This window comes from Trachurus japonicus, chromosome 7, assembly GCF_045865225.1.
Source record: "Trachurus japonicus isolate A0001 chromosome 7, Traja_1.0".
In the NCBI taxonomy this organism is placed as follows: domain Eukaryota; kingdom Metazoa; phylum Chordata; class Actinopteri; order Carangiformes; family Carangidae; genus Trachurus; species Trachurus japonicus.
In genome coordinates this window covers 14,578,820-14,602,587 of record NC_140913.1, presented here as the reverse complement: position 1 = coordinate 14,602,587, position 23,768 = coordinate 14,578,820, and the positions used below count along the sequence as shown (strand labels likewise).

The following is a 23,768-nucleotide window of genomic DNA, read 5'->3' as shown; positions in this document are numbered from 1 at the left end:
TTTCTATTTAATGTACAGTCCAGATTTCCCTGCCTGACACAAAGTTGAAATGATGCTGAACACTACATCACACAATGACGGTCACAGAGAGTTATGGTCTAAGATGATGCCTGTTTATTTAGAACTGTAAGTTGAACCAATTATTTTCTCCTTTAGTGTTGGGCGTCCATGGCTGTTTGGAGAGCATGGCATTGATTCCCTCCTCACAGAGTGCTGACACTGCAAGTGGCAGCAAGGCGTTCATGGATTACCTTGGGGAGGGAGGGAGGGTGAGCGACAAACACAGAGGGAAAATCAGTGAAATAGTGCCTCTTCTCAGTCAGCGGCAGCCATCGCTCCCATTGAAATATGTATAAAGATTGGCGTGTCATGAATATGCTAAACCTCCAAGGCCCTTAGCTGAAGTAATGCTGCTTTGGGTCTTTTCAAAAGCAGTGCAGACCTCCCTCATTTTGGGAGTCGCTAGGAATTTTAAGTATAGAGAGCTCAAAGTAAAGTCTCCTCTGAAGTATTGTAACCAGCATAAGAGGTTTTCTAGAAAAATATTTCCATAATTTCTCTATATTTTATATTCTTTCCTCCATCACCCCCTTTTTCCTTTACCAGGTCAGTCCCTTTGAGATTATGATTTGGCATGTTATTAAAAGACATCTGAAACAGAGCCATTGATGAATGAGTTTATGTTCCAGTCATGTTAATATCACAATCTTACCTTTAGCTCATCTGTATAAAAATATTATGTTTTGACTCCTATGAAACAGTTTGACTAAATCTCTTTCCATCAATGGCTCAAAAATGATTAAAACCTAAAAGTCAAGATTTGATAACTATATAGTAATGTCATTTGTCTTAATACTGTCATTTATTTGAAATGTATGTCTGATAAAGAAGACCTTACTTTGAATGTTTTGCTTTATTTTTAAGACATAATTGTATATAATAACATTGTAATAGGCATTATATTTTTCATGATTTATTTACAATTTTGTTCAAAGGGCAGATATACAGTAGCTGTTGAATTTGCTTATTGAGGTTTAGAAATAGGAGGTTGTATGTTAACTCCATCTAAATGTTGAGTGTTTTTCTGTGTAATTCTGCATTCATTAATACACAGCAAATTCAATCCTGTCACATTTTCTTTGAACTCTTTCATGAAACAAATTGTAAGCATTCAGTTTTGGCCCACATACCTAATGAGCTCAGTATCAAAGAAAAAAGTCTACAATTCAAATTAAATGTTACTACTATTTTTTGGTTCTTGTTCAATATTTTCAAGTTAAGATGTTATTTCACAGTGCAATGCACTTTTTATGTAATTTTATAACGATATAGCAAGACATGTTTTATGTAGGCATCCAAATTTTCATACTTAATAAGGAGAGCCCTACTTCATTAGATCCTTGTACAAAATATATGTAGCACTTTAATTACTTGGTGACTAATGCTCCAAAATTAATGGATAATTTACATTAATCATGAGCCATTAAAACTCTATTAAATCACCAAATGTTAGCAAACCTCTTGGAAAAGCTCTTGAATGAGCTTGGACAAATTGTAAATTCACTCAAGACATATGAGTCACTGCTCTATCTCTTCTTCAGATGCTTAGTATTAGAGTCTAGTGCAATGATAAATGTTGTCTTTATTAATAAATCAGAGAACTGCAAATTTAGCAGAATGACAACATATTTAAAAATTGAAAATGTTGTTTTCTTACTGCACTGGCAAAGAGGAGATTTATCACTTCAATCACATCTAAAAATCAGAATTTAAATTTATGTGGGCTTAAATTGTTTGCATACTGATGTGCTGATTCAGCATCAACACATTCTCATACTTTGCATAAGGGGGCTGTAGGTTATATTCCCTCAAATCTAATGCACACTCTTCTTTCTTTCTTCTTCTCTGTTTAGGACACAAAAAGCAGCAGCACCCATGACTTGTCACGAAGCCCTCAAAGCCTCAGCGACACCGGTTACTCGTCTGATGGCATCTCCAGCTCCCACAGTGAAATTACAGGCCTAATCCAAGAGGAAGAGATGAAGCTAAGCGAGAGGGGAATCAGTGTGCGGGGCTCCCCACCGAGCCCCTCTGAAATCACCAAGCTTGAAAGCTCCATGAGGCCTTTGCTGGAGAAGAGCCTGTCTGAAGAAAAGGCGGACAGAAGGGGACGGAAGCACAGAGACAGAGATCTGGATGACAGAGGCAAGCAGCGTCCGCGCTCCCTGTCGATTCCACCAGATGCGTATGACTCTGACGAAGAACTGGAAGACATAATGGAGGAAGAGGAGGATGGAGGAGACTGGGAGAGTAAACGGAAGGAGGGAAAGGAGGAGAAGAAGGAGAAGAAAAAGAAGGAGAAAGAGGCTGACCCCACGGAGATGACTGATGAGGAGTTCATGAGGAGACAAATAATGGAAATGAGTGCTGATGAAGAAAATGAGGAGGAAGAAGAAGAAATGGAGGAAGAAGATGAGGAAGATGAAGGATATGGCTACCAGAAACCTAAGAAAAGCCACCACAAGCACACCATCTCAGACTCAGGGAAGGAGAAGAGACGCCTTCAGCATCACTCCAGCAGTTTTGAGGAGGAAACGAAGAGCTCCACTGACATCTACAAAGGCTCCGTGGAGGAAGGTGAGGAAGACGTGATGGCGTCACAAGGAGGCCTGAGGCGCTTCAAAACCATCGAACTCAATAACACCAACAGCTACAGCCGAGACATGGAGCTGGGCAATGAAAATGATCTGAGCCTTGATCGCGAACCAGAGCTGGAGATGGAAAGCCTGACAGGATCTCCTGAGGAACGTTCTCGAGGTGACTACTCCTCTACTCTGCCACCCACTTCTTCCTCATATGGCTCTGGCCAGTCTCCTACCTCCATCTCATCCATGGAGGAGGACAGTGACAGCAGCCCCAGCAGGAGGCAAAGACTGGAAGAGGCTAAACAGCAAAGGAAAGCACGGCACCGCTCTCACGGTCCACTCCTTCCCACAATTGAAGACTCTTCAGAGGAGGACGAACTGAGAGAGGAGGAAGAACTTCTGAGAGAGCAAGAGAAGATGAGGGAGGTTGAACAACAACGAATAAGAAGTACGGCACGAAAGACCAAGAGAGATAAGGAAGAGCTGAGGGCTCAGAGGCGCAGAGAGAGGTCCAAGACACCACCAAGCAACCTCTCACCCATTGAAGATGCCTCTCCAACGGAGGAGCTGAGACAAGCTGCAGAGATGGAGGAGCTCCATCGCTCCTCTGCCTCTGAATACTCCCCTCAGAGTCTCGACTCAGAGGCAGAGGGATATGAGTCCAAACTTTACAAGTCAGGCAGTGAGTACAATCTGCCCACCTTCATGTCGCTCTACTCCCCGGTAGAGAAATCGTCAACTACAACAACTACCACTGCCCCGTCCTCAACCTCCAAACCACTTAAGAGTGCTGAGGAAGTGTACGAGGAGATGATGAGGAAGGCAGAGATGCTTCAGAAACAGCAGAAGCAACAGCAGCAACAGCAGCAACAACATGGCAGGCATGGGCAGTACTACGACGAGGACATTAATGGAGAAGGCTACGATGATGAGTATGAATATGAACAAGAACAAACAGGATATGACAACGAGGCGGTAGAGACGGAAACAGATATTTATGAGGAGATTCGACAGACATCTCAGAACATAACCAAGATGCAGCAGGCCACTGATGAGCAGGTGGAGATCGAGATTGAAAGCACCTACCCAGACAAGCAGCTTTTGGACACAGGATCAGCCTTCGCTAAGCTCCTGGAGCAAAGCAATGCATTGTTGACTCCAGGCACCAGCCCCACCCAGATCTCAGCACCTGTCTCCTTTGCTGAGACCGGAGGACGGATCCCAGATGTTCGAGTTACACAGCATTTCTCGGCAAAGGATGCACAAAAGGACAGGATCAAGAGCCAAGCTGGAAAGAATGGAATCACACCAACAGTGGCTGCCACCACGATTGCAGCTTATGGAGTTTATGCCAGAGATGCAGTAACTCTTTCGCAGACCAGTTCAAGCCATACTATGACGACCACTCAGTCTGGAATATATGGCCGACACACAGGAAGTCCTGCCACGTCATCAGCCACAGTCTCAAGTGTATGCAGCAAGATTGCAGAGATTACCCAAGCCTACAGTCAAAGAGAGGTGATAACCAGAAGGGTTGGGGACACTAGGGGTGTCCAAGTGCGAGACAGCTCGACATCCTCTACTGAGAGAATTATTGAGCCACGTTCTCCCAAGTATACTACTTATTACCGGAGCACCAGTCCTCCTCTTTCTCCATCACCACCACCGCAGAGTCCCACTCGATCACCTTCCAGAAGGTCCACAGCTGAGTTTTCCACACAGACTTTCAGCTCAGCGTTGCAGTCAGGCTCTGGGCCCACGTCTCCAGTGACGGCTCAGGGAACCCAAACGTCACATCGGTCAGTTTCACCTCGGCTGTATCGACAGCAGTCTTCCCAGGATGCCCCATACTCCCCACCTCCAAGCCCAGCTAGGCCAATGACAGTCAACACTGCTACTTCCCCTCTCTCTTCACCCACACGATTTAGCCGTCAATCAACATTCGAAGCGTATTCCCCATGTGGCAGCCCTCCAGACACACCACCGTACCAACAGTCTCCTACGCGCAGCTTCTATCGAACACAAAGGGTGGAGAAGGTAAATGTTGGAACAAGTATGGTCACCACTGCCAGCACTTACACCAGAGGGTCCATGTCGATGGATAACATCTCCCTCTGTCGGATATCTACAGTTCCGGGAACTTCCAGGGTCGAGCAGGGCCATATGATCCAAGGTGGAAGTGTTGTGGATCTGAGAACAGTCACCAAACCTGCTCCTATTATCATGACGGACCAAGGAATGGATCTCACGTCGCTGGCCACTGAAAGCAGGAAATACCACGGTGGATCAGAGGGTAGCAGACATTCAACAATTGTACAGCCACTGATTATGAACTTGAACACCCAGGAGATCACCACTCCAACCACTGTAAGTGTCACTGTGGCAGCTTCGATGTTTATGACCCAGCCCAAACAGCCAATGGTTTATGGTGACCCACATCAAAACCGAGTGGATCTGGGCCAGGGCATGGGCTCAGCTGTGTGTCTGTCCCAGAGCAAACCACAAATTTCACCTCCAAACGACCCGACTATACCAAAAATTGATGCCAAACTGGAAGATCTCAGTGTCCAACAGAGAGAGTTACAAAAACAACAAGAGAAGCTGCAGAAGCAACAAGAGCTCCTCGAGCAGCAGCTGCAGCAACATCATCATATGCAACACCAACAGCAACAAGTGTCAGCTCTGGCCAGGTACAACCTAACCGGCCAGATCGCACCTTTACTTAAAAAAGACTTGCTAGTTAGCCAAACTAGCACTGCCTCGGCTGTGGTCAGTGCTGTATCACCAGTCATTAACCCTGAGCTGTATGGCACTGGTCCTATTGAGCTGAAAGGGAAGCCCAGTCCACCTGGTATGATGCCAGGAGGCAAGTCGCCGCATAGCATGGTGGTACAGATGGACGGAGGACCCGAGCAGGCCAGGGCAGTCACTCAGCTGGTGAAGGTAGAAGAAGGACAGGATGCTGTGGATCAGGCAGGTGGACAAATTAAACCTGACAACCAACCAGCTTGTTGCGATGTTGTTTACCGGCTTCCATTTGGTGGAAGCTGTGTTGGTGGTTCTGAGAAAGAGGGTATAAGGCCTCCATCTGCCCCACCTCTCAGTTATGAGTCTGACAGTGAGAGACAACCTGAAAGGTACCATGAGTATCCAATGGATGGACGTAAAGCCTACACACTGCCTTTCCCTGGCAGGCTGCAGCCATCAATGTCTGATACAAACCTAGCTGACGCTGGGCTACAGTCCTACCAGTCTAAATTAGAACCACACCTTCAAGCCGCAGGAGAACTTGCCATGGATATCACTGCTATGAAGCAGGGTTATGGAGGTTATATGGGGATGCAGTATGGCTCCTATACAGATTTGCGGCATGGCGGAGACATCACAGCCCAATCACTGCCTATAAGGAGATATAATTCCCTTTCAAACATCAGCTCAGACTATGGCTATTCTGCTCGTGACATTGCTAGCTTCCAAGAAGCTAATTTGGCTCAGTACAGTGCTACAACCGCCAGGGAGATCAGCCGGATGTGTGCAGCACTTAATTCCATCGATCGCTATGGAAGCAATCCAGACTTGATGCAGTTTGCCACTTTGGGGAGAGGAACTGGGCCCGGTGCCTCCAGACTTGTAGCTGGTCTTGGCATGAGACAACCCTTCCTCATTGGACTGGATGGGAAGCCAATCTCTCACAGTCAAGCACTGACCAACCTCATCAATGCCAGACAAGCCAGTCTCAGAGCCATGTACCCTGCTGCTATTAGGTCCTCTGATGGGATGATCTATTCTACCATTCAGACCCCAATTGCTTCCACCCTTCCCATCACCACCCAGCCGGCTTCTGTTCTTCGCCCATTGCTGAGGGGTGTCTACAGGCCATACCCCTCTGTCAACATGACACCTGTGCCTCTCTCCAGTCTGAGCCGACTGCCCATGAGCCCCAGGATGCCCTTGGGAGGACAAGGTCCAGTCCGTTACCCATCACCAGGACTTCTCCAGACCACAGCAGCCACTGCTACAACTATGTCAGCGCCAGTAGGTGGTCCAGTATCAGCTCCCATGACAACTGCAAGCTCTGCAGTTCAGGATGAGCCAGTCTATCTTGGTAAAGGTGCCACACTGACATCTTCATCAGGAGAAGTCACATCAGTTGGAGGGACAATTACCATACCCACAGAGCCACAGCAGCAGCCAATTAACCTATCGCAGGCACACCTGAACAGTCAACAACAACAACAACAACAACAACAGATGACGACTGCTCAGCAGCCCCAACAGCCTCCTCCAGCAGCCCATGCCTACCCACCCTCAGGTCCTTCACACACCCACGGATACACTCAACCTCCAGCGGGCCCCTCTGCCCCCTCCAGTGGTGTACCCCTTCCAGGGGGTCTTCCTCCCTTTCCCCCACCAGGAGCCATGCACAAGGAGGGTGAAACCGAGGCAGAGCGGCTGCATCGGCAGCAGGAGCAGCTTCTGCAGATGGAGAGGGAACGTGTGGAGCTGGAGAAACTGCGGCAGTTTCGCCTGCAGGAGGAGCTGGAGCGGGAAAGGATAGAGCTGAAGCTGCACAGGGAGAAGGAGCAGATACTGGTGCATAGGGAGTTACAGGAGCTGCAGAACATCAAGGAACAGGTAGAGGGAGAAACAGGAGGCCAAGCACAGAGTCTGATAGTTGGTGTCTTGTTTGATGTTTTGTGGTTGTTTTATTGTGCACTGGATTTTGGTGTGTGTTTAGCTGTTTTATTGTTTTCGTGTTGGTGCTACTTGTGTTGTATCCCACTGGGTTGTTTTCCTTTTATGTTATGTAGTTTTCAAGTACTTTGGATTTGCTCTGCAAATTGCATTGTGCCCCAAAATAACTTACGTATCTTATATCCAGTATACGGTATATGCATGTCTTTCGATGCACGTCAACTGTCAGTTCCTCCGTTAACAAACTGTGACAGTTTGTTTGACAGTTTTTAGAAAATGTTGTTACAATCTTAAAGAAAATGCTAATGCTATTGTAACGACTGATGACTCGTACATGCATTCAGAGTTACAAAAGTATAATGGTACAATCTGCATGCTATGTTGCTATGTTGTGTATTTTATTGGACAATTATTGTATATGAAATGTGCATGAATTTGCCTGTGGTGTATATATTTGTGATAGAAACTCATGATGCTCAGATTTAGTTTGTAAAGTGGTTTCATGTTCCATTTGTTGGTTTGATATATATATATATTATGTGACAGAAAACTGGATTTCATTGTTGTAAACATTTTTACTATCTATAGCAAGTAAACATTTGAATTTATTGCCTCTCTCAGCTCCTAACAGCCTTGTGAAGATGTTTTACTCGTTAACAGAAAGGCTAACGTGATAATTTTCTTCTTTTTTGATAGAACAAGCAGTTGAAAATCTTTCAAGTAAACTCTGTTAAACAGGTGTGGAAGCCTTCCTTAATGAGAATGAACTAGAGGTGGAATGCTTAATATGCATCTCATAACCTACCAGTGTAGACAAACCTCCCTGTAACTCCTATCTGCACCAGCCTGTCATTTATGCAAAACAAAGAAAATGCATTCAATATTTTCTTATGAGCATTATATGACTGGCAACCGCAATTACCAGCACATGCTGCACTTCATTTATGTTGCGCTTCCATTCTTGTTTTCTGCAGTATAAACAAGTTTGACTAACTTGGAACCATTTTCAAAACTAATCCATCGGCACAAGAACAACTTCATGTCACGTTCAGTTTCAGGAGTCTTGTGATTTGTTTTGCATTTTTGAGATTTGCTCATCTTGTTTACAAATGATGTCCAAATGTCAACAAACTTGTCCTCTTGTGTTTTTACTGTCTTTCTCTCTCTCTGTCCCTCATCTTGTCTCTTCTCCATCCTTTATTTTCTCATTTGTTTATTTCTCCTCCTCTCAACCCATCACCTCTCACATGCTCTTCTGTTATTCTTGTTTTGGCCCATGTGTGCTTCTTCCTGTTCCCACTGTCTACCCAAACCCTTCAGGTTCTGCAGCAGCAACAACACGAACGAGAGAAGCAGCTTGTTCTCCAGAGGGAGCAGCTGGCCCAGCAGAAGTCGCAGCTTGACCAGATTCAGTCCTTGCAGCAGCAGCTCCAGCAGCAGCTTGAGGAGCAGAAGAGACAGAAAACAGCTGCTGCAGTTCAGGGCATCCAGGTGAGTTGAGCAAAGGACTCTAGGAGATGGATTAAAAGTAGTGTGACACCCTCTAGCAGTTCATTAAATGCTTCTTCTACATATGACACTTGGATGGACGTTAAACATGCATTCACCAGAGGGCACGAATGAACTGGTCTCACATTGACCTCCACTTTTTCTTTGCTGCCGTCCAATACTGTAGCTCATGTGGTGAGAGGAGGAATCACAATCACTGATGGATGTGTTGGTGGGGACTTTCATCATCTAATAACTTTTTGCCAACAGCTGGATGCGAACGGGCAGCCCCTGCACCCCTATGGTGACGGCCAGATGAGCTCCCGTTCCCTCCCCAACTCCTCGTCAGAGATGTGTCTAAGGAGCCAGGAGGAGCACATGGAGACCAGGAGCAACATGAGGAAACACAGCTCCATGACCAGGCTGAGCAGGGACAGCTTGGAAGGTGATGGTGTGGTGTTCTACGGCTCCCCCCGCAGGATCGTGGACAGCTGTGTGCAGACCGACGACGAAGACGGGGAGGAGAGGTGTGTGTGCTTGTGTGTGTTTTGTTTTTATCAAAATAGAATTATTTTCACAGGCTTTTTATTTACTTCAGATTTTTCAGCATGTCAAAAACAAGACACCAGCTGAGTTGTATGTGATATCACATTTCAGAGTCTCTAAAGCAAACAGTTTTGTTCAACACTAATATGATAATGTTTCCAGTGCCAATTTTCATACATTTGCCAGTTTTACTGAATTTTTAAAACCTAAAACATCATGGGTAAAGCACATAGTTCACAGGAAATTTAAAATAATGAAAAATATGCTAATAAATTAATATAAAAGTGAGATATGATCAGTAACATCTCTTTAAATGGACTTTTTGGAGATACATTGAAAGATGACCATCATTTTCAGTGAAACTGACATGACAAAAACATAAAGAAAACAAGCAAACAATTGAAGTTCCCTAATAAAAACACTGAAATTCAGGAACATTATGATTTAAAACACTAAAAAGCACTTTTCTAAACTCTTCTAAAATCAATATTTTAAGTGGGTTGTAGTTATCTCCATGAGATGTACGACACACTGGAACTCTTGTCTCTACATGCTCAGCTTTTATTTATTAATATTATTTATTAATAATACAGTGTCTAATCTCAGTGGTAAAGAGTTTGTTTTCGCTTCTCCATGTTCTTATTTTCTCTGACCACACTCAGTCTGCAGTCAATGTAATGAACTGCAGCTTCAGCTTTTAACCTTTACAAACAATATGTGTTTTATTTTGGTGCCTTTGCCGTGCAAATATTAATAAGGAATTAAATAAAATTGAATTGAATTGAAACTGAATTATATTACCTTCAAATTACTTATTGCAACTGCAGTATTTTGTGTGTGCACAAAAGCAAAAACTTTTCTACTGTAGAAATGTAGTAGTGTAGTAACATACAGTAAAGCCTTGCTTCTTATCTTGTACAGGTACATGATGCGTCACCGCACAAGGAGGCGTGGTCGCAGTGTTGACTGCTCTGTGCAGACAGACGATGACGAAGACAAGGCCGAGACAGAGCACCCGGTCCGCCGTAGACGTTCCCGTTTCTCCCGTCACACTGAGTCAAGCGCCGCCAGCAGCAGCGCCGCCACCAGCACAGCCACCTCAACTTCTGACACAAAGACCGACACGCCCAAGATGGTGTCCTCCAGTATCGCCGTCCAGACCATCAGGGAAATGTCCTGCCAGACGGAGGTGGAGCACCTGGGAAGAGTCTCCCCAGCAATCCATGTGACAGTTCCCGACCCAAACAAAGTAGAGATCGTGCACTACATCTCTGGACCTGAGCGGACCCAGAAAGGACAGTCTCTAGCATGCCAAACTGACCCAGAGGCCCAGTCACAGGGTGTTGTAGCTCCTCAGCTCAGTGTACCAACCACCGTCAGTCCATATTCTTCCTCTACCAGTACTGGGACACAACAGTCCAGCTCTTCCGACCTTCTGATCCAGCAGCGCCAGCAGCAGCACATTGCTGCCAACGCAGCCAAGTTTGAGCGTCGTCGCCCTGACCCACTCGACATCAACTACCAGCCTCACAACCACCTGCACAACGAGTCCATCTCCAGCATCATCCGCCAGCAGCAGACCGCCCCCAAATCCCCACAGGTCCTCTACTCCCCCGTGTCCCCGGTGTCCCCCCACCGCCTGCTGGAGACCTCTCTGTCCAGTGAGCGGCTGAACAAGGCCCACGTCACCCCACAGCAGAAGTCCTACACCGCGGAGTCCCCCCAGCGACACCCGTCTGTGCCCAGACCCATCAAGAGCACCCAGAGGTCAATGTCAGACCCCAAGCCCCTCAGCCCCACCACAGACGAGCACACCAAGGCCCGGCTGTCCCTGTATCAACAACAAGCGCTCCAGAGCCAGGTAAAGTTCCTCGCAACGTGCCAGTGTCAGCTCACACTGAGAGATCAGGTCAGGGAGGTTGGTTACTAAACTGGTTTGCAGAGTCATCCCTCGGACACGGACACACACACACACACACACACACACACACAGCACTTGTATGCCGTGTGTAATCACAACTGCTGCTGGAGCAAACTCTTTACACCACTTTGGGCAATATTATAAATAAAATTTAGAATATACAAACAAATGCAACAGTATGAAGTGTAATTGCACCGGTTGACATTGCAAAGAATAAAAGTATGAGATGTATTATGGAGTAACAAATTATGTCATGTTGTGGGTTTCATAATCAACACAGTACAACAACAGAATCACATTCACATGAATCCACTCATTATCTTTGCCCTACACAATAGTGTGATAGTTTTTCATCACTTTTATTGTTGTTAGGTTGAATCAACACTCATAAATAGTCAACAGCCTCCACGTAATGATTCCTTTCATTTCACATCGACCCCATTTCTATCAGCTGTGAATGTTTGATGAAGCTGTAATGACTTATTCCCTTTGTTGTGGCTTTTTTCAGCTCTTTTGTTTTCTGCATCGTTCAAGGTGTACGCACACTTTATGAAATTGACCCCCCAAGTCCAATTTGAAAGGAGTGAAAATCATCTGTTTAGCTTTAGTATAGACACCTATTTAACAATTGTTCATTTTACTTCATTTAGATTTATGATGGTACAGTCATGTGCAAAATTAAAGTTTCTGCCTATCCATTATATACATTTATATAGTATTTACCCTGGATTATGGCACAAGGGAAAAACATCAGGTAATTCTGAGTATAAATAACAACTCCAGTGCCATTATTGGCTCCATTAAGCACGTGGCACTTGTTACAGATCACATGATGCAGGGCAAACTCTCACATTGAAGATGTTAGCAACAACAATCTTTATTTAGAGTGGCAACCTAAAGTTAAAGAGCAGCAGATTATGACATTATAACACTGTAAAATCAAATAAGAAATCTTGTCAAACTGGGAACTTGTAGGTCGTGAGACATTAACTGGACTGGAATTATTACAAAAAAGCAACATCACTAATATAAGAAATCTGTCGAGTAGTATAAGAAATAAAGAGAAACAAGACACAAGTTCTAAAATGTCTTTCCAATAAGATTTATGTTTTAAGAACAGATTTCTTCTGAAAACCTGACTCTGCAGTCAGCTCTGCAATTCATCAAAGTGCTGATGTATTACAGGTGCATTGGATTTGAGTCAATCGATTGATAAGTCTCCTCCAATCATTCAGGAAGTATCATTAGCTGCTGCGTTGTGCCTGCAGTGTATGGAGGGTAAACGATACGACACCAAGAGCACATGACAGTGAAATGACTAAAAGGATTTTCAGATATGTATTTTCTCACCTTTCCCCATCAATATTGAGTTTATGTGAATGCTGTGATGAATAACCTGCTGTTAGTATAGATTTTCACACTGTACAGTATTTTCTCTCGTGATGAAAAGTGTCAGCAGTATGTTTTCACTGCACACATGCTCGGATTATAAGATTAATAAGTTCTAATGGGGATTTCTTAATGCGTTATTTTTTGTTGCCTCCCCCACACACAAAGACTGACATGATTAACAGAACATGACACAGTGTGCAACATATTTACAAGTTCCAAATGATTCTATAACGTTTGCTGAGGGAGTGGAGGACACAGTGTTTACACATATTTAATAAAACAAGGACATTCATGCCACTCATGATATTGATTAGCACCAGAAAAACATTGACTCATCTGATGAACAAGACACAAGAGCTTGGCTGGTGTTAACAGTAGAGGAGGCAGCCCACACACAGTCACTCTCATATTACTGTAGCTCAATATTGTGCAGTCAAAAAAAATGCAGTTAAAAAATTAGTCAGTCTTCTCGTCCTTGTGTTTTCCTCAGGGTTTGCAGACACAGTAGGTTTAGTGAAGTTTAAAAGCTCACAATACCCTTTGGGAACAAGCTGGAGGCTGTTGCATGTGATCATAACCCATTTGTAAACATAAAAATAACGTGTGAGTGGTTGGACTCCATTTTGTCTCAAGAGCAGCTTAAATTCAACAAGACGTGGACTCAACAAGGTCTTCATGTCATTCCTTATGTGTTCTATTCCATATAGACTCAAAAGCATGTACATCATAGGGGCCCCAAGTGCATGGTGTCACCCTCCTAATCCTGACTAACTAACCTGCACTGAAAAGAATTGTTAAATATTACAAGTTTTATGTTGTTGAAATTCACCAGAGTTCAGTTTGAAGTGGGTCAAGGGTCTTTGACCAGGGGTGTCAAACTCATACATACAGCACAATTTGATCTAAATAATAGCATGATAACTGTACTGTTTTTTATGTAAATAAAAATTACTTTTCCCTTTGTTTTAGTACATTATTAAGATGTTTACAGTTAATGAGCTAGCCTTTTACAAAACATATTATAAACAGCCTAAAACTTCTTGATTAAAAAAAATATGTGCAATTTCAACCATATTATGCCTCTTCTGTCTTCTATGTAATTTCCACACTTGGCAAATTCATCCTGAGGGTTGAATTGGACTCTCGGTTTTGGCCCGTGGGCCCCACATTTGACACCCCTGCTTTAGACCATCCTGATTGGTTTGGTCAGTCCCTTGCATCCTTCAAATTATATAAAAAAATATTCTAAGTCTAAATTAACAACGAATTGTATAAAATTGTATACAGTTGTAAAAGTGTGTAAAAAAATATACTTATTCATATCTTGGGGCTGAGAGTTGTGTTTAACTTAGAGTTGTTCTGACCCTTGGCAAATATTTGCTCTGATCTGATACCATGTGATTTGATGATAAACCTTATGACTTTATCCTTTTTCGCTGCTGTAAAAGGCTTTAATTTGAATGGGTGGCTTTGCGGTGTTTGAACAACTAATGTACAGGTTCAGGTTACTTTATCTGTACCCTTCGATTTTGTTTGCATTTTAGAGTAGAATAAGTAGCCTACAAAGCATCCACTCCGACACCATGTAAAGCATACAAAATTAAAAAAAAATTTAAACTATAAAAATGAAAATAGAAACATCTAAAGTATATAACCAAACCCCAAAATAAAACAATCCAACAATTATAGTTAATAGGCTCCAAAAATTTGCAATTTTTACACCTTGCTTACCAGTGTAATTGCAGCTGGAATTCATTTTAGGACTAACAACCTCTTTTCAGAGGTTTCAAAAAAATGTAATTACAAAATACATATTTGATGGCGCAGATTGTATCTGTTCATGTTTTAGGGTTTAAATGAGACATGTCACAGGGAAAATGACAGGAATCATATCACCCCCAAAAACGGTCAGTTTTAAACGACTGTTAAATTTGTTATTATTGTAATGGTATCATGTCAGTACTTTCAGTATCGGCTGTTCAAGTATCAGAACGTCTCTATTTAAAACGTCAACCACTTAAACACAAAATCCATACAGCAACAACTCAATAAAAAATTAACCAACAACTGATTAATGAAGTGCTGCACCATAACTGTCACTAATTGTGATGTTCTTGTACGTCTTCTAACACAAACTCCACCCTTGTTTCCTGTCGTCCTTGTCTCTGTGTCTACATGTGTCTCCTTTGTCTCCCGTGTATATCCCTGTCGTTTTGTCCTCTCCTCGTTTTTTCTGTCCTCTGACATTTTTCTCTATGTGAGTTTTCCTCTCTCCTCTTTCTCCTGTTCTGTTTATTACATCCTCTCAATGTTACCCAACAAACCACGGTTCCTTTTTCCGTTTCTCTTTTTCTCATTTTATTTCTTATTTCACTTCTTTCACTTCTTTCCTACATCTGTCTCCTTTGTCCATGTTTATTCTCCTCATCCCTCCATCTCTTTAATCCTATCTCCTTATTCATCTGTATCTGTTGTCTCTTGCCCTCCCATGATCTCCTCTGTCTACACAAAAATATCTCTGTTCACCCTACCCTCCACCATTCACTTTCTTTTGCTCACTCTCTTCACTCCTCTGTTCTTCTGTTTTACCTCCAATCCCTCTCTCTCCATGCTTCCGTCTTCTCTCCCATCCCTCCCTGCCTGTCTCTCTCTCTCTCTCTCCAGCTGGCAGCACTACAGCAGAGCTCGCTGCTTCGTAAGGTCAAGCGAACCCTGCCCAGCCCTCCTCCGGAGGAGACTACTGCAACAGCTCATCTGCCCATGATGACGCCCGCCCTACAACAGGTCTACCTGCCCTCCGTGCCCAGCCTCAAGCCCAGCTCCCGGTCCGGCCTGGCAGCTAAAGCCAGCCTCCTCAAAGACCTCACCCACGAGCTGAAGGCCGTGGAGCAAGAGTCGACCAAGCTGAGAAAGCAGCAAGCTGAACTGGAGGAAGAAGAGAAGGAGATTGATGCTAAACTGAGATACCTAGAGCTGGGGATCCACCAGCGGAAAGAGACACTGGTTAAGGAGCGTGAGAGGAGGGATATTGCCTACCTTAGGTGTATGGGGGACACAAGGGACTATATGTCTGACAGTGAGTTGAATAACCTACGTTTAGCAGCTGCAGCTGCGTCACATGAGACCAACGGGCTCCTGACAACGAGGCCGAGCACCGCCCCGCTCAGCCAGTTCACCAGTGACCTCAACACAGCAGCCCAGTACCCACCCACCTCGTCCTTCATGTCCTGTCAGTACCCCCAGAGCCAGCCAGCAGCACCCGCTCAACAGTCCAGTGTGCCGTACCAGACCTCAACATTCAACCAACCCCCCTATCCAACAGTGTCTCAGTCCCAGGCACTGCCTCAGCCCACACCCCTCCAGAGCCACATCCCCCCTCCAGGACCTTCTTATCAGTCTCAGACCTCCTATCCTTCCCACACCTACCCTCCAACCCAGCCCCCATACCCCCAGACAGACATGGGGTTACCAGCTGCACCTCAACCTCAGCCCCAGCCGGGGCATACAGGTTTCGGGCCTGCACCACCTGGTCAGCCCCCATACCCCACCCACAGCTCACCTTATCCCAGCGCTGTGTCCTCCTACCCCAGCCAGACCACCCCATACCCTGGGCAGCCCCAAGCCGATATCCTGACTGTTCATCCCGGAAGACCAAGGCAGACTTCGCTCGCCGATCTGGAGCATAAGATGCCCACCAACTACGAGACGATCAGCAACCCCACGGTCGTGGTTACCACCACGGCCCAGGACGCCACCTACTCCAGTGGAGCGCCCTCTTATGGTCAGTACACTGGAACAACAACCATGGCCAGCTCCTATGCGCCTTACGGCTCAGCACCAGTGTCCAGCAGCTACGGTGGGTACTCTACCATGCCCCCCAGCACTTATGGCCAGTATACATCAACATCAGCTAGCTCTTATGGTCAGTATACTACAACCACTGCTAATACTTATGGCTACACCACCACCACAGCCAGCTCTTACGGACAGTACACATCTACGGTCTCCAACGCCTACGGGCACTCAGTGGACAGTCCCTCCACCTACAGCACAGCAGACGGGATGTACGGGGCTCCTGGCTTAGAGCAAAACATCCCACGGAACTACATGATGATCGACGATGTTAGCGAGCTGACGGCAAAAGACGGGCTGGGCACGACAACAGTGGACATGATGCATCATGGCAGCAGTGGGCGTTACCCGGGCGACATCCACGGCCACAGCAGCACCATTGGCAGCACGACGCGTGGGGGAAGTGGCAGCTCCTCGTACGGCAGGGCACCCGAGGAGGAAGCAGCGATGCAGGAAGAGCTGTACGACCACCACGGCAGGGGTAAGAGCAGCTACAGGCACGGACCTCTAGGGGGCAGCAGCAGCAGCGTGAGCGCTACTAGCATGGGTGGGGGATCCTCCTATTACTATGACTACGACTGCAAACATGGCAGCATCCGCTCCGGGGTACAGAAACCTTCGGCGTCCTCCAGAAGCCTTCTGGCTCCTGCTGTTATGTCCTCCAAGCGCAGCAAGCACCGCAAACTGGGGAGCATGGAGCAAAAAATCTCCAAGTTTTCCCCCATCGAAGAGGCTCGGGATGTGGAGGCAGACCTGGCCTCCTACTCCTCAGCTACAGGTGGGGCTTACTCCTCCGCCAACATCCGAGGGCGCCAGCTGATCGAGGATTACGGCTTCAAGAGGAGTACCTACGACGCCAGTGGCTCCTCTCATGGCAGTCGATACTACGGTTCGATGGTGGAGGAGGATGACCGCATCTACTATTCCTCCACCGGCCGCTCCCGTTCCACCGGCTATGGCATGGACAAGATCTCAGCCCGGGACTATTCCGGGTACCGCAGCCGGTCCTACGAGAGGGACGACCGCTCCTACCGGTCTGGCTACAGCCAGGGGCGCCACCCGACACGGCAGTTCTCTGAAGAGGAGAGTCCACTCAGTCCCCTGGGAAGGTTCATGGGTTCTGGCCGATCATCGAGCTTAGGTCACGACCCGTACGACAGTCGCAGCAGTAGATATCATTACTATTATGGCCAGTATGGTTCCAGCCACTCGCTGCCAGACGTACAAGACCACATACGGGACCTCCCCCGGACACACGTCTACAAATCGGATGATACATACATTATAGACGATTATCATTGTGCTGTGTCAGACAGTGAAGGTAATTGTGGGAGCTCATTGCCCACACAGTCTCACTACCTACTACTGCCCCCACCGTTTATCTAAACGTCCCCCACCCACCCAGAGGCTAGGCTTAGCAAAGAGAAAGAGAAAGAACCAGAGAGACAGAGATAGCCGTTGCATGCTGATGTTTTCTACCTCCTGAGTCACTTGGAGCTCTCTTATGAGTGGACTGCTGTCTATCTGTCTGCCTTGCCTGTCCGTCCCTCCGCCTGTCCGTCCAGTCGCCTGTCTGTCCAATATTCGCATGGTTCTTCGGCGTGGTCGTTTTCTTCGTTCGCTACACTCTGATTCACTTGAAAGGTCTTCTCTGCACGACACAGATGCATTGTGTTTCCTTTACAGGGTTTCATCTTTGACTGTCTCTGGCATTGATGTTTTGTTTAAATGTGTTTTTGATTATGATTTTTTTGTCTACACTGCAAAACAGGCCCTGGCAATCAGCTCCATAATCAAGCTTTGTTTTTAAAAGTATCATTGTTTCGTTGCAATAATTAAACTATACTCATTGCATTAAGAACATAAAACGAGGAAGAGGGCAGATGTTTAAAGGATGTTTTTCTTCTTTCTTATTTTAAAGTGAAAAATATGGGTACAAAATAGAAACAGCTGTAGTATGGGCAGTTTTGCAGTGTTTGTTTTATCCTGTTTATGGCGTCTTGTAATGTGTGCAGCTGACGTCAGGTGTAATCTGCATGGATGTAAAATTTTTATTTTTATTTTCTGTCCTTCTTTCTGTGTCTTCTCCCTCCTTTTCTTTTCTTTTGCATGCGGTCGGTCTTCTTCTTCCTGCCACCTTCCTTCTCTCAGCCTGCATGCCGCTGTCTCCAAACGACATGGAGATTGACTGTGATCTGCTCTCGGTTTCCAAAGCCTACCATCTGGGCCAGGAGGAAACCGACTGGTTTGAGAAGCCACGCTCCAGTTCGCGACACTATGGCAGCCACTCGACTGGGAGAAGCCGGCACGGCGTCAAACATACCTACCATGATTATGATGAGCCTCCCGAGGAGGACCTGTGGCCCCAGGACGAGTACGGTCACGGAGGGCGTCACTCCTCATCAACACGTGACCACCGACACCATGGCAGTACTGGCCGTCACTCGTCCTCGTCACGTCACTCAGATGAGCAGAGGTCCTCAAGGTCCTCCAAGGGGCACCCTAAGGACCCGTCCATGAGACACGACCCTTCAGGGCGGTCTTCGTCTTCAGGAAGGCGCGGCGACTCAAGGTCTGGAGGGTACCACTCTTCAGACTATTCACGGGATCCATCCGGGCACCACCACGGCCAACGCTCCTCCAGACAGGGAGACCCACACCGGTCTTCACGCAGCAAGTCCCAGCCGCCTGTTGACATGCAGGGACAACCTCCCGGTACTTTTACAACACTTCCACACCTGACACATGCATTCACATTCTTTTAGATGTTAACCTTAAAGTAGCACTATCGCAAATACAGCAGTAATAGCAATAAAAAAACTGTAATATGCAATAAATAGGTCCAGGGGAGTCATAACTATCTTTACACAAAGTAACGGTGTAGTGCCTGTGGAGCAAATGCAGAATTCCTTTTTCTTATTAGACAAGCCGGCCCGGCGCTCAGCCCCACCTCCTGAACGGCACACTATGTAAAGAGGACGAGGATGTTTATATCTGATACACTGCACCACTGGCCCCATCTAGTGGCCGAACAAAGCATTGGAATTTGCGATAGTGCTACTTTAAAGGGATAGTTCAACATTTTGGCAAATTGACCAATTGCATAATCCCTATAGTTTTAGGAGTTGGTTCGTTACCTTTATTTGTCGGTGCAAGCTATTTTTAGAACGGCGGAGCAGAGCCGCGAGCTTCTCAGAGCTACGCTACGGAGGCTAATGAGATTTCTTGGTTTCCCTCATCAAACTCATCAAATACATAATTCAACAACTCCAAAACGCTCTTGTAGACAAGTTGTGATCTGCACATTCACCACGCTATGAGATAATAACGGAACGTTACGAGACAGAGTTGTTTTCAAGGCAAATGCAGAGACTGCTTGCCAAAAAACTGCCCCCGACAGGAACACGCATTAGCAGTTTTGCATGAATTTACCTCGAAAACAACGCCGTCTCGTAACGTTCCGTTATTATCTCATCGCGTAGTGAATGTGCAGGTCACAACTTGTCCACAAGAGCGTTTTGGAGTTCTTGGATTGTGTATTTGATGAGTTTGATGAGGGAAACCATGAAATCCCATGGGCCTCTGTAACAAAGCTCTGAGCAGCTTGCAGCTCATCTCCGTCGTTCTAAAAATAGCAACTATGGTCAACTATGGTCAAAGTGCTGACTTCAGAACGGTCACTTTGATGCTGATAGAACATGTAGAAGCATAATTTGTGTGTTTTTGTGTCTAAATTTGATGCAGCATTTAAAAAAAAAAACCTGTTTGGTCACACAGGTGGCGATGTCCTGAGAAAACCCATACCAAATACCAACATAGTAAACATTTTTAATGTGACATAATAAAGTCAAAATCAAAAGCATTCAAAAGCAGTCAAATTAAACTGAGCTGTGGGTGGGGTATGGGGGCTGACTGTATGCCCCGGCTGGGGCTGAGGTTGAGGTGCAGCTGGTAACCCCATGTCTGTCTGGGGGTATGTGGGCTGGGTTGGAGGGTAAATGTGGGAAGGATAGGAGGTCTGATAAGAAGGTCCTGGAGGGGGGATATGGCTCTGGAGGGGTGTGGGCTGCGGCAGTGCCTGGGACTGAGTTACACCACAGTCCTTCATCTAAAGTAAAATAACAAACCACTATAATAATGATAAGATATTATTATGCATATTTGGACATTTGAAAAACACTGAAGAAGAAGTGAAGGACATATCATCCAAAAATTTGATTCATTGATTTGCTCTGCCAATTTTCCAAGGACAACAATATCAGACTTCTTTCAGATCCTACCTGGTAGGCGGACTGGCATCTTCCCTGACTGAGAAGTGGAGCCAAAACAAATAATATGTCTGTGACATGACAAGTTACAAACATATTCCTAATTCTAGAGAACTTTATCTTCTAATGTTGCCCCACAAATACTTTTACTCAAATATTAGAAAAACATTTTTATTACATTACACTGCACTGTTACTGGATTTTACTTAACAGCTTCTGCACCACATTTAGTCACATTGAACCATACTGAATTCAGTGGCAAATCTCTTAATGCAATGTAAACTAAGTTTTCAAAACTGTGTTAAACCCTCAGTTTATCAGTAATAAGTGGTGATAAGTGGATTATTTTCTCTTTCTCCGTGCGTCTCTTATTTATGTCTGAGGCAGAAACATTTCATATCCCTTGTTGTTCAAACTGAGTTTGATGCGTTTACTATGTGCTGTAGCCTCAGGGATTTGCAGTTTTTAATTAACTATATCAAGAGTAATTTTTAGAGGGAAATGTTTTCTCCCAGGCGACACTGTGGCTGTGAACTCATTAAATCACTGGTTTGATCTTTGCTCATAACATTAGTTACGTGTTTTTTTTCTCTTTTATTTTTGCTCCTTCCGTCACTCGCAGTTGTATAGAATCTAATAAAAACACAAAATATATTAATATCTTAATAAACACTGTTAAAAAAAACTGTTCCTTCATCAGTGGAGTAAACAGAACTTTCTCAGAGGCAGAAGTAATCTGATTGGATTTTAGGATCTTATCAGACTTCTGCTTTTCTTCTGCTCATATTCTGTTTTGTTTTATTGTATCTGTGTTTAAATGTGAAGCTCAGTTTTTGTGCATTTTATGTTTTCTAGATAAGATGAGACAATTTTAATGGCCAGACAATTCATTAAATAAAATATTCTACCATCTCTTCCTCCATTCAGGCTCCTCCAGGTCTGGCAGCAGCTCTGGTCGGGTTCAGGGCCCAGCTGGTGGACCTCCAGGATCAGGGCGACAGGGCGGTCCAGGTTCCCAGACAGACGGGGGTCCAGGACAGAGGACACAGCTCCAACAACAAGCCCAGACATCAGCAGCCAGGCCAGGGCAGCCTGGTGCCACAGTGACCACCGGCCCTCAGCAACAGACCCCGACCCAGGGTCAAGGCATGGGCATGGGCATGGGTATGGGGCAGGGCCAGGCCAAGCCAGGACAGATGGGACCAGCAGGCGGACCCATGGGGCAGGCAAGGCAGACAGGCCCGGCTGGAACCACACCAGTCACCATGGTGAGTGCAGAGAAAGAGTGTGGGAAGGAGATGGTCCAATCATGATATAAAGGAAACACACACATAACTGTGGTAAAATATGACTTTAATTCAAGTGACAGATGTTCAGTCAGATGTTTACAGAAGTTCTGGAGAACTGGATTTTAAAAAAGTATCAAAAGTTCAGTTTTTAACTGAGTGACTATGATACAAAGACTTAGACACAAAAACACAATGGGCTCTAGTTTCGTAGACCAGGCGCAGTCTAGTGTTGATTCCATTAGTTGCATTAAATAGTGTTTGTTGTGATTATTTATTGCATTTAAATGTGCCTCGAACTGTGGAAACCTGCCTGTGAGGTCTTGGTGACGTGTGCGCACTGTGTGCTGGTCAGCCAAACTACCACTGCGCCAGCTGCGCTTCGCCTTGCCTCTCTCTTATTTTTTTCGTAGTGGTCGATCCACTTGTGGATTATTTCCAGGTGTGATTGACTACACGCACATCCCCGTCACGTTATAATGGAGACAAACTTGAACATATCAAACACACATTTGGAGTTGTACCTGCTCAAACACACAATGTTGAATAACTCTCGAGATTTCTTCTTTTCGATTAATACTAACGTATTGTCCCGCGGTAAAAAAAAAAAAGAATAAATCAGAGCACAGAATCATTTTTTTTGGGGGGGGGGTACGTGATTCTGTGTCAGCATTCATACAGTATGTCACTCCACCGTGAGAAGTGGGTGGGGCGAGGCTTTTTTTGCTGGTTGCCATGGTGAATCATGTTATCTTTGTTCCATTGATGAAGGCTTTTCATCTCCCCATAACTCAGGGTCAAGTTACCTCAGAGTTGATTGAACTAACTGTTATCACCTGTTCTGAAACCCAAAACTCAGAGTTTCCTATCTCAGAGTAGATCAACTCAGAGTTCAGGATTAGACTCAGAGTTTGTTGAACCTGCTTTGTGAAACGGACCCCTGGTTGGAGCTGGTGGGCTTTCGGCGCACTCTCGGCGCAGCTTTTTGGCACAAAACTTTCACTGCGCCAAGCTGAATCTGTGACACCTCCCCCTGCTGCGCCGCCACACCCATCTCGGCGCACCACGGTCTACCAAACTGCCAAACTGACCGTGCACCGGGCTGTGCCACCCTGCGCTACCTTGCGAGGGCCCCATGAATCAATGAAAAGCCATTCAGCAAACTTTTCAAACTAAATAAATCTTCTAACTTTCATTTATTTTCACATTTTCAAAATAAAGGAAAATTCATCCACTAACTAAGTCAGAAGGGCAAGACTTGTCTTTAAGTGTGGAGGAGTTGGAGTCAAAAGTTTTTTTCTCAAGGGGAGTACACACACTTGAAAATCATGTACTTAATTACAGTGCTGAATTGAATGTACTTTGCTACTGTCGACTCCTGCAAATGATATAGTGCTAGGAGGCTCAAAGACCATTTTTAATTGTGGTTTTTGCTATGAAAACATTATAACGAGCTTGTTTCCTTCATTTCACGACTGAACTGCCTTTTGATGTCATGTCGTCTTGATGAAACAAACTTCCACCCTCCAACCTCGCTCACAGGCATTAGAGTCTCCTCCCAGTTCGTTTGGGTTGGTGGAGCTGTGCTGTGCCTCTGTTGGCAGACCTTATCTAACACTGTGATTAGCACAGAGGCAGTTGATAACTCAACTGAGCTGATTCTCTGTCTGCTCGA

At 45.3% G+C, this 23,768-nt stretch overlaps 1 protein-coding gene across 5 annotated transcripts in view; it reads left to right on the top strand.

Moving 5' to 3' along the window:
• bsna (bassoon presynaptic cytomatrix protein a) overlaps window positions 1–23,768 on the top strand; it is a 152,068-nt gene that overhangs the window by 113,201 nt on the left and 15,099 nt on the right. For 3 of the 5 annotated variants that reach the window (XM_085781384.1, XM_085781382.1, XM_085781383.1), the window contains exons 5-12: window positions 1,914–7,280; window positions 8,037–8,078; window positions 8,661–8,831; window positions 9,099–9,355; window positions 10,296–11,235; window positions 15,352–17,860; window positions 18,754–19,254; window positions 21,735–22,075. In XM_085781384.1, coding sequence (XP_085637510.1) covers window positions 1,914–7,280; window positions 8,037–8,078; window positions 8,661–8,831; window positions 9,099–9,355; window positions 10,296–11,235; window positions 15,352–17,860; window positions 18,754–19,254; window positions 21,735–22,075 — 10,128 coding nt within the window. Of the gene's footprint in view, window positions 1–1,913; window positions 7,281–8,036; window positions 8,079–8,660; window positions 8,832–9,098; window positions 9,356–10,295; window positions 11,236–15,351; window positions 17,861–18,690; window positions 19,255–21,734; window positions 22,076–23,768 lie in introns of all 5 variants that reach the window. The other 2 variants (XM_085781387.1, XM_085781385.1) reach the window with 2 other exon arrangements.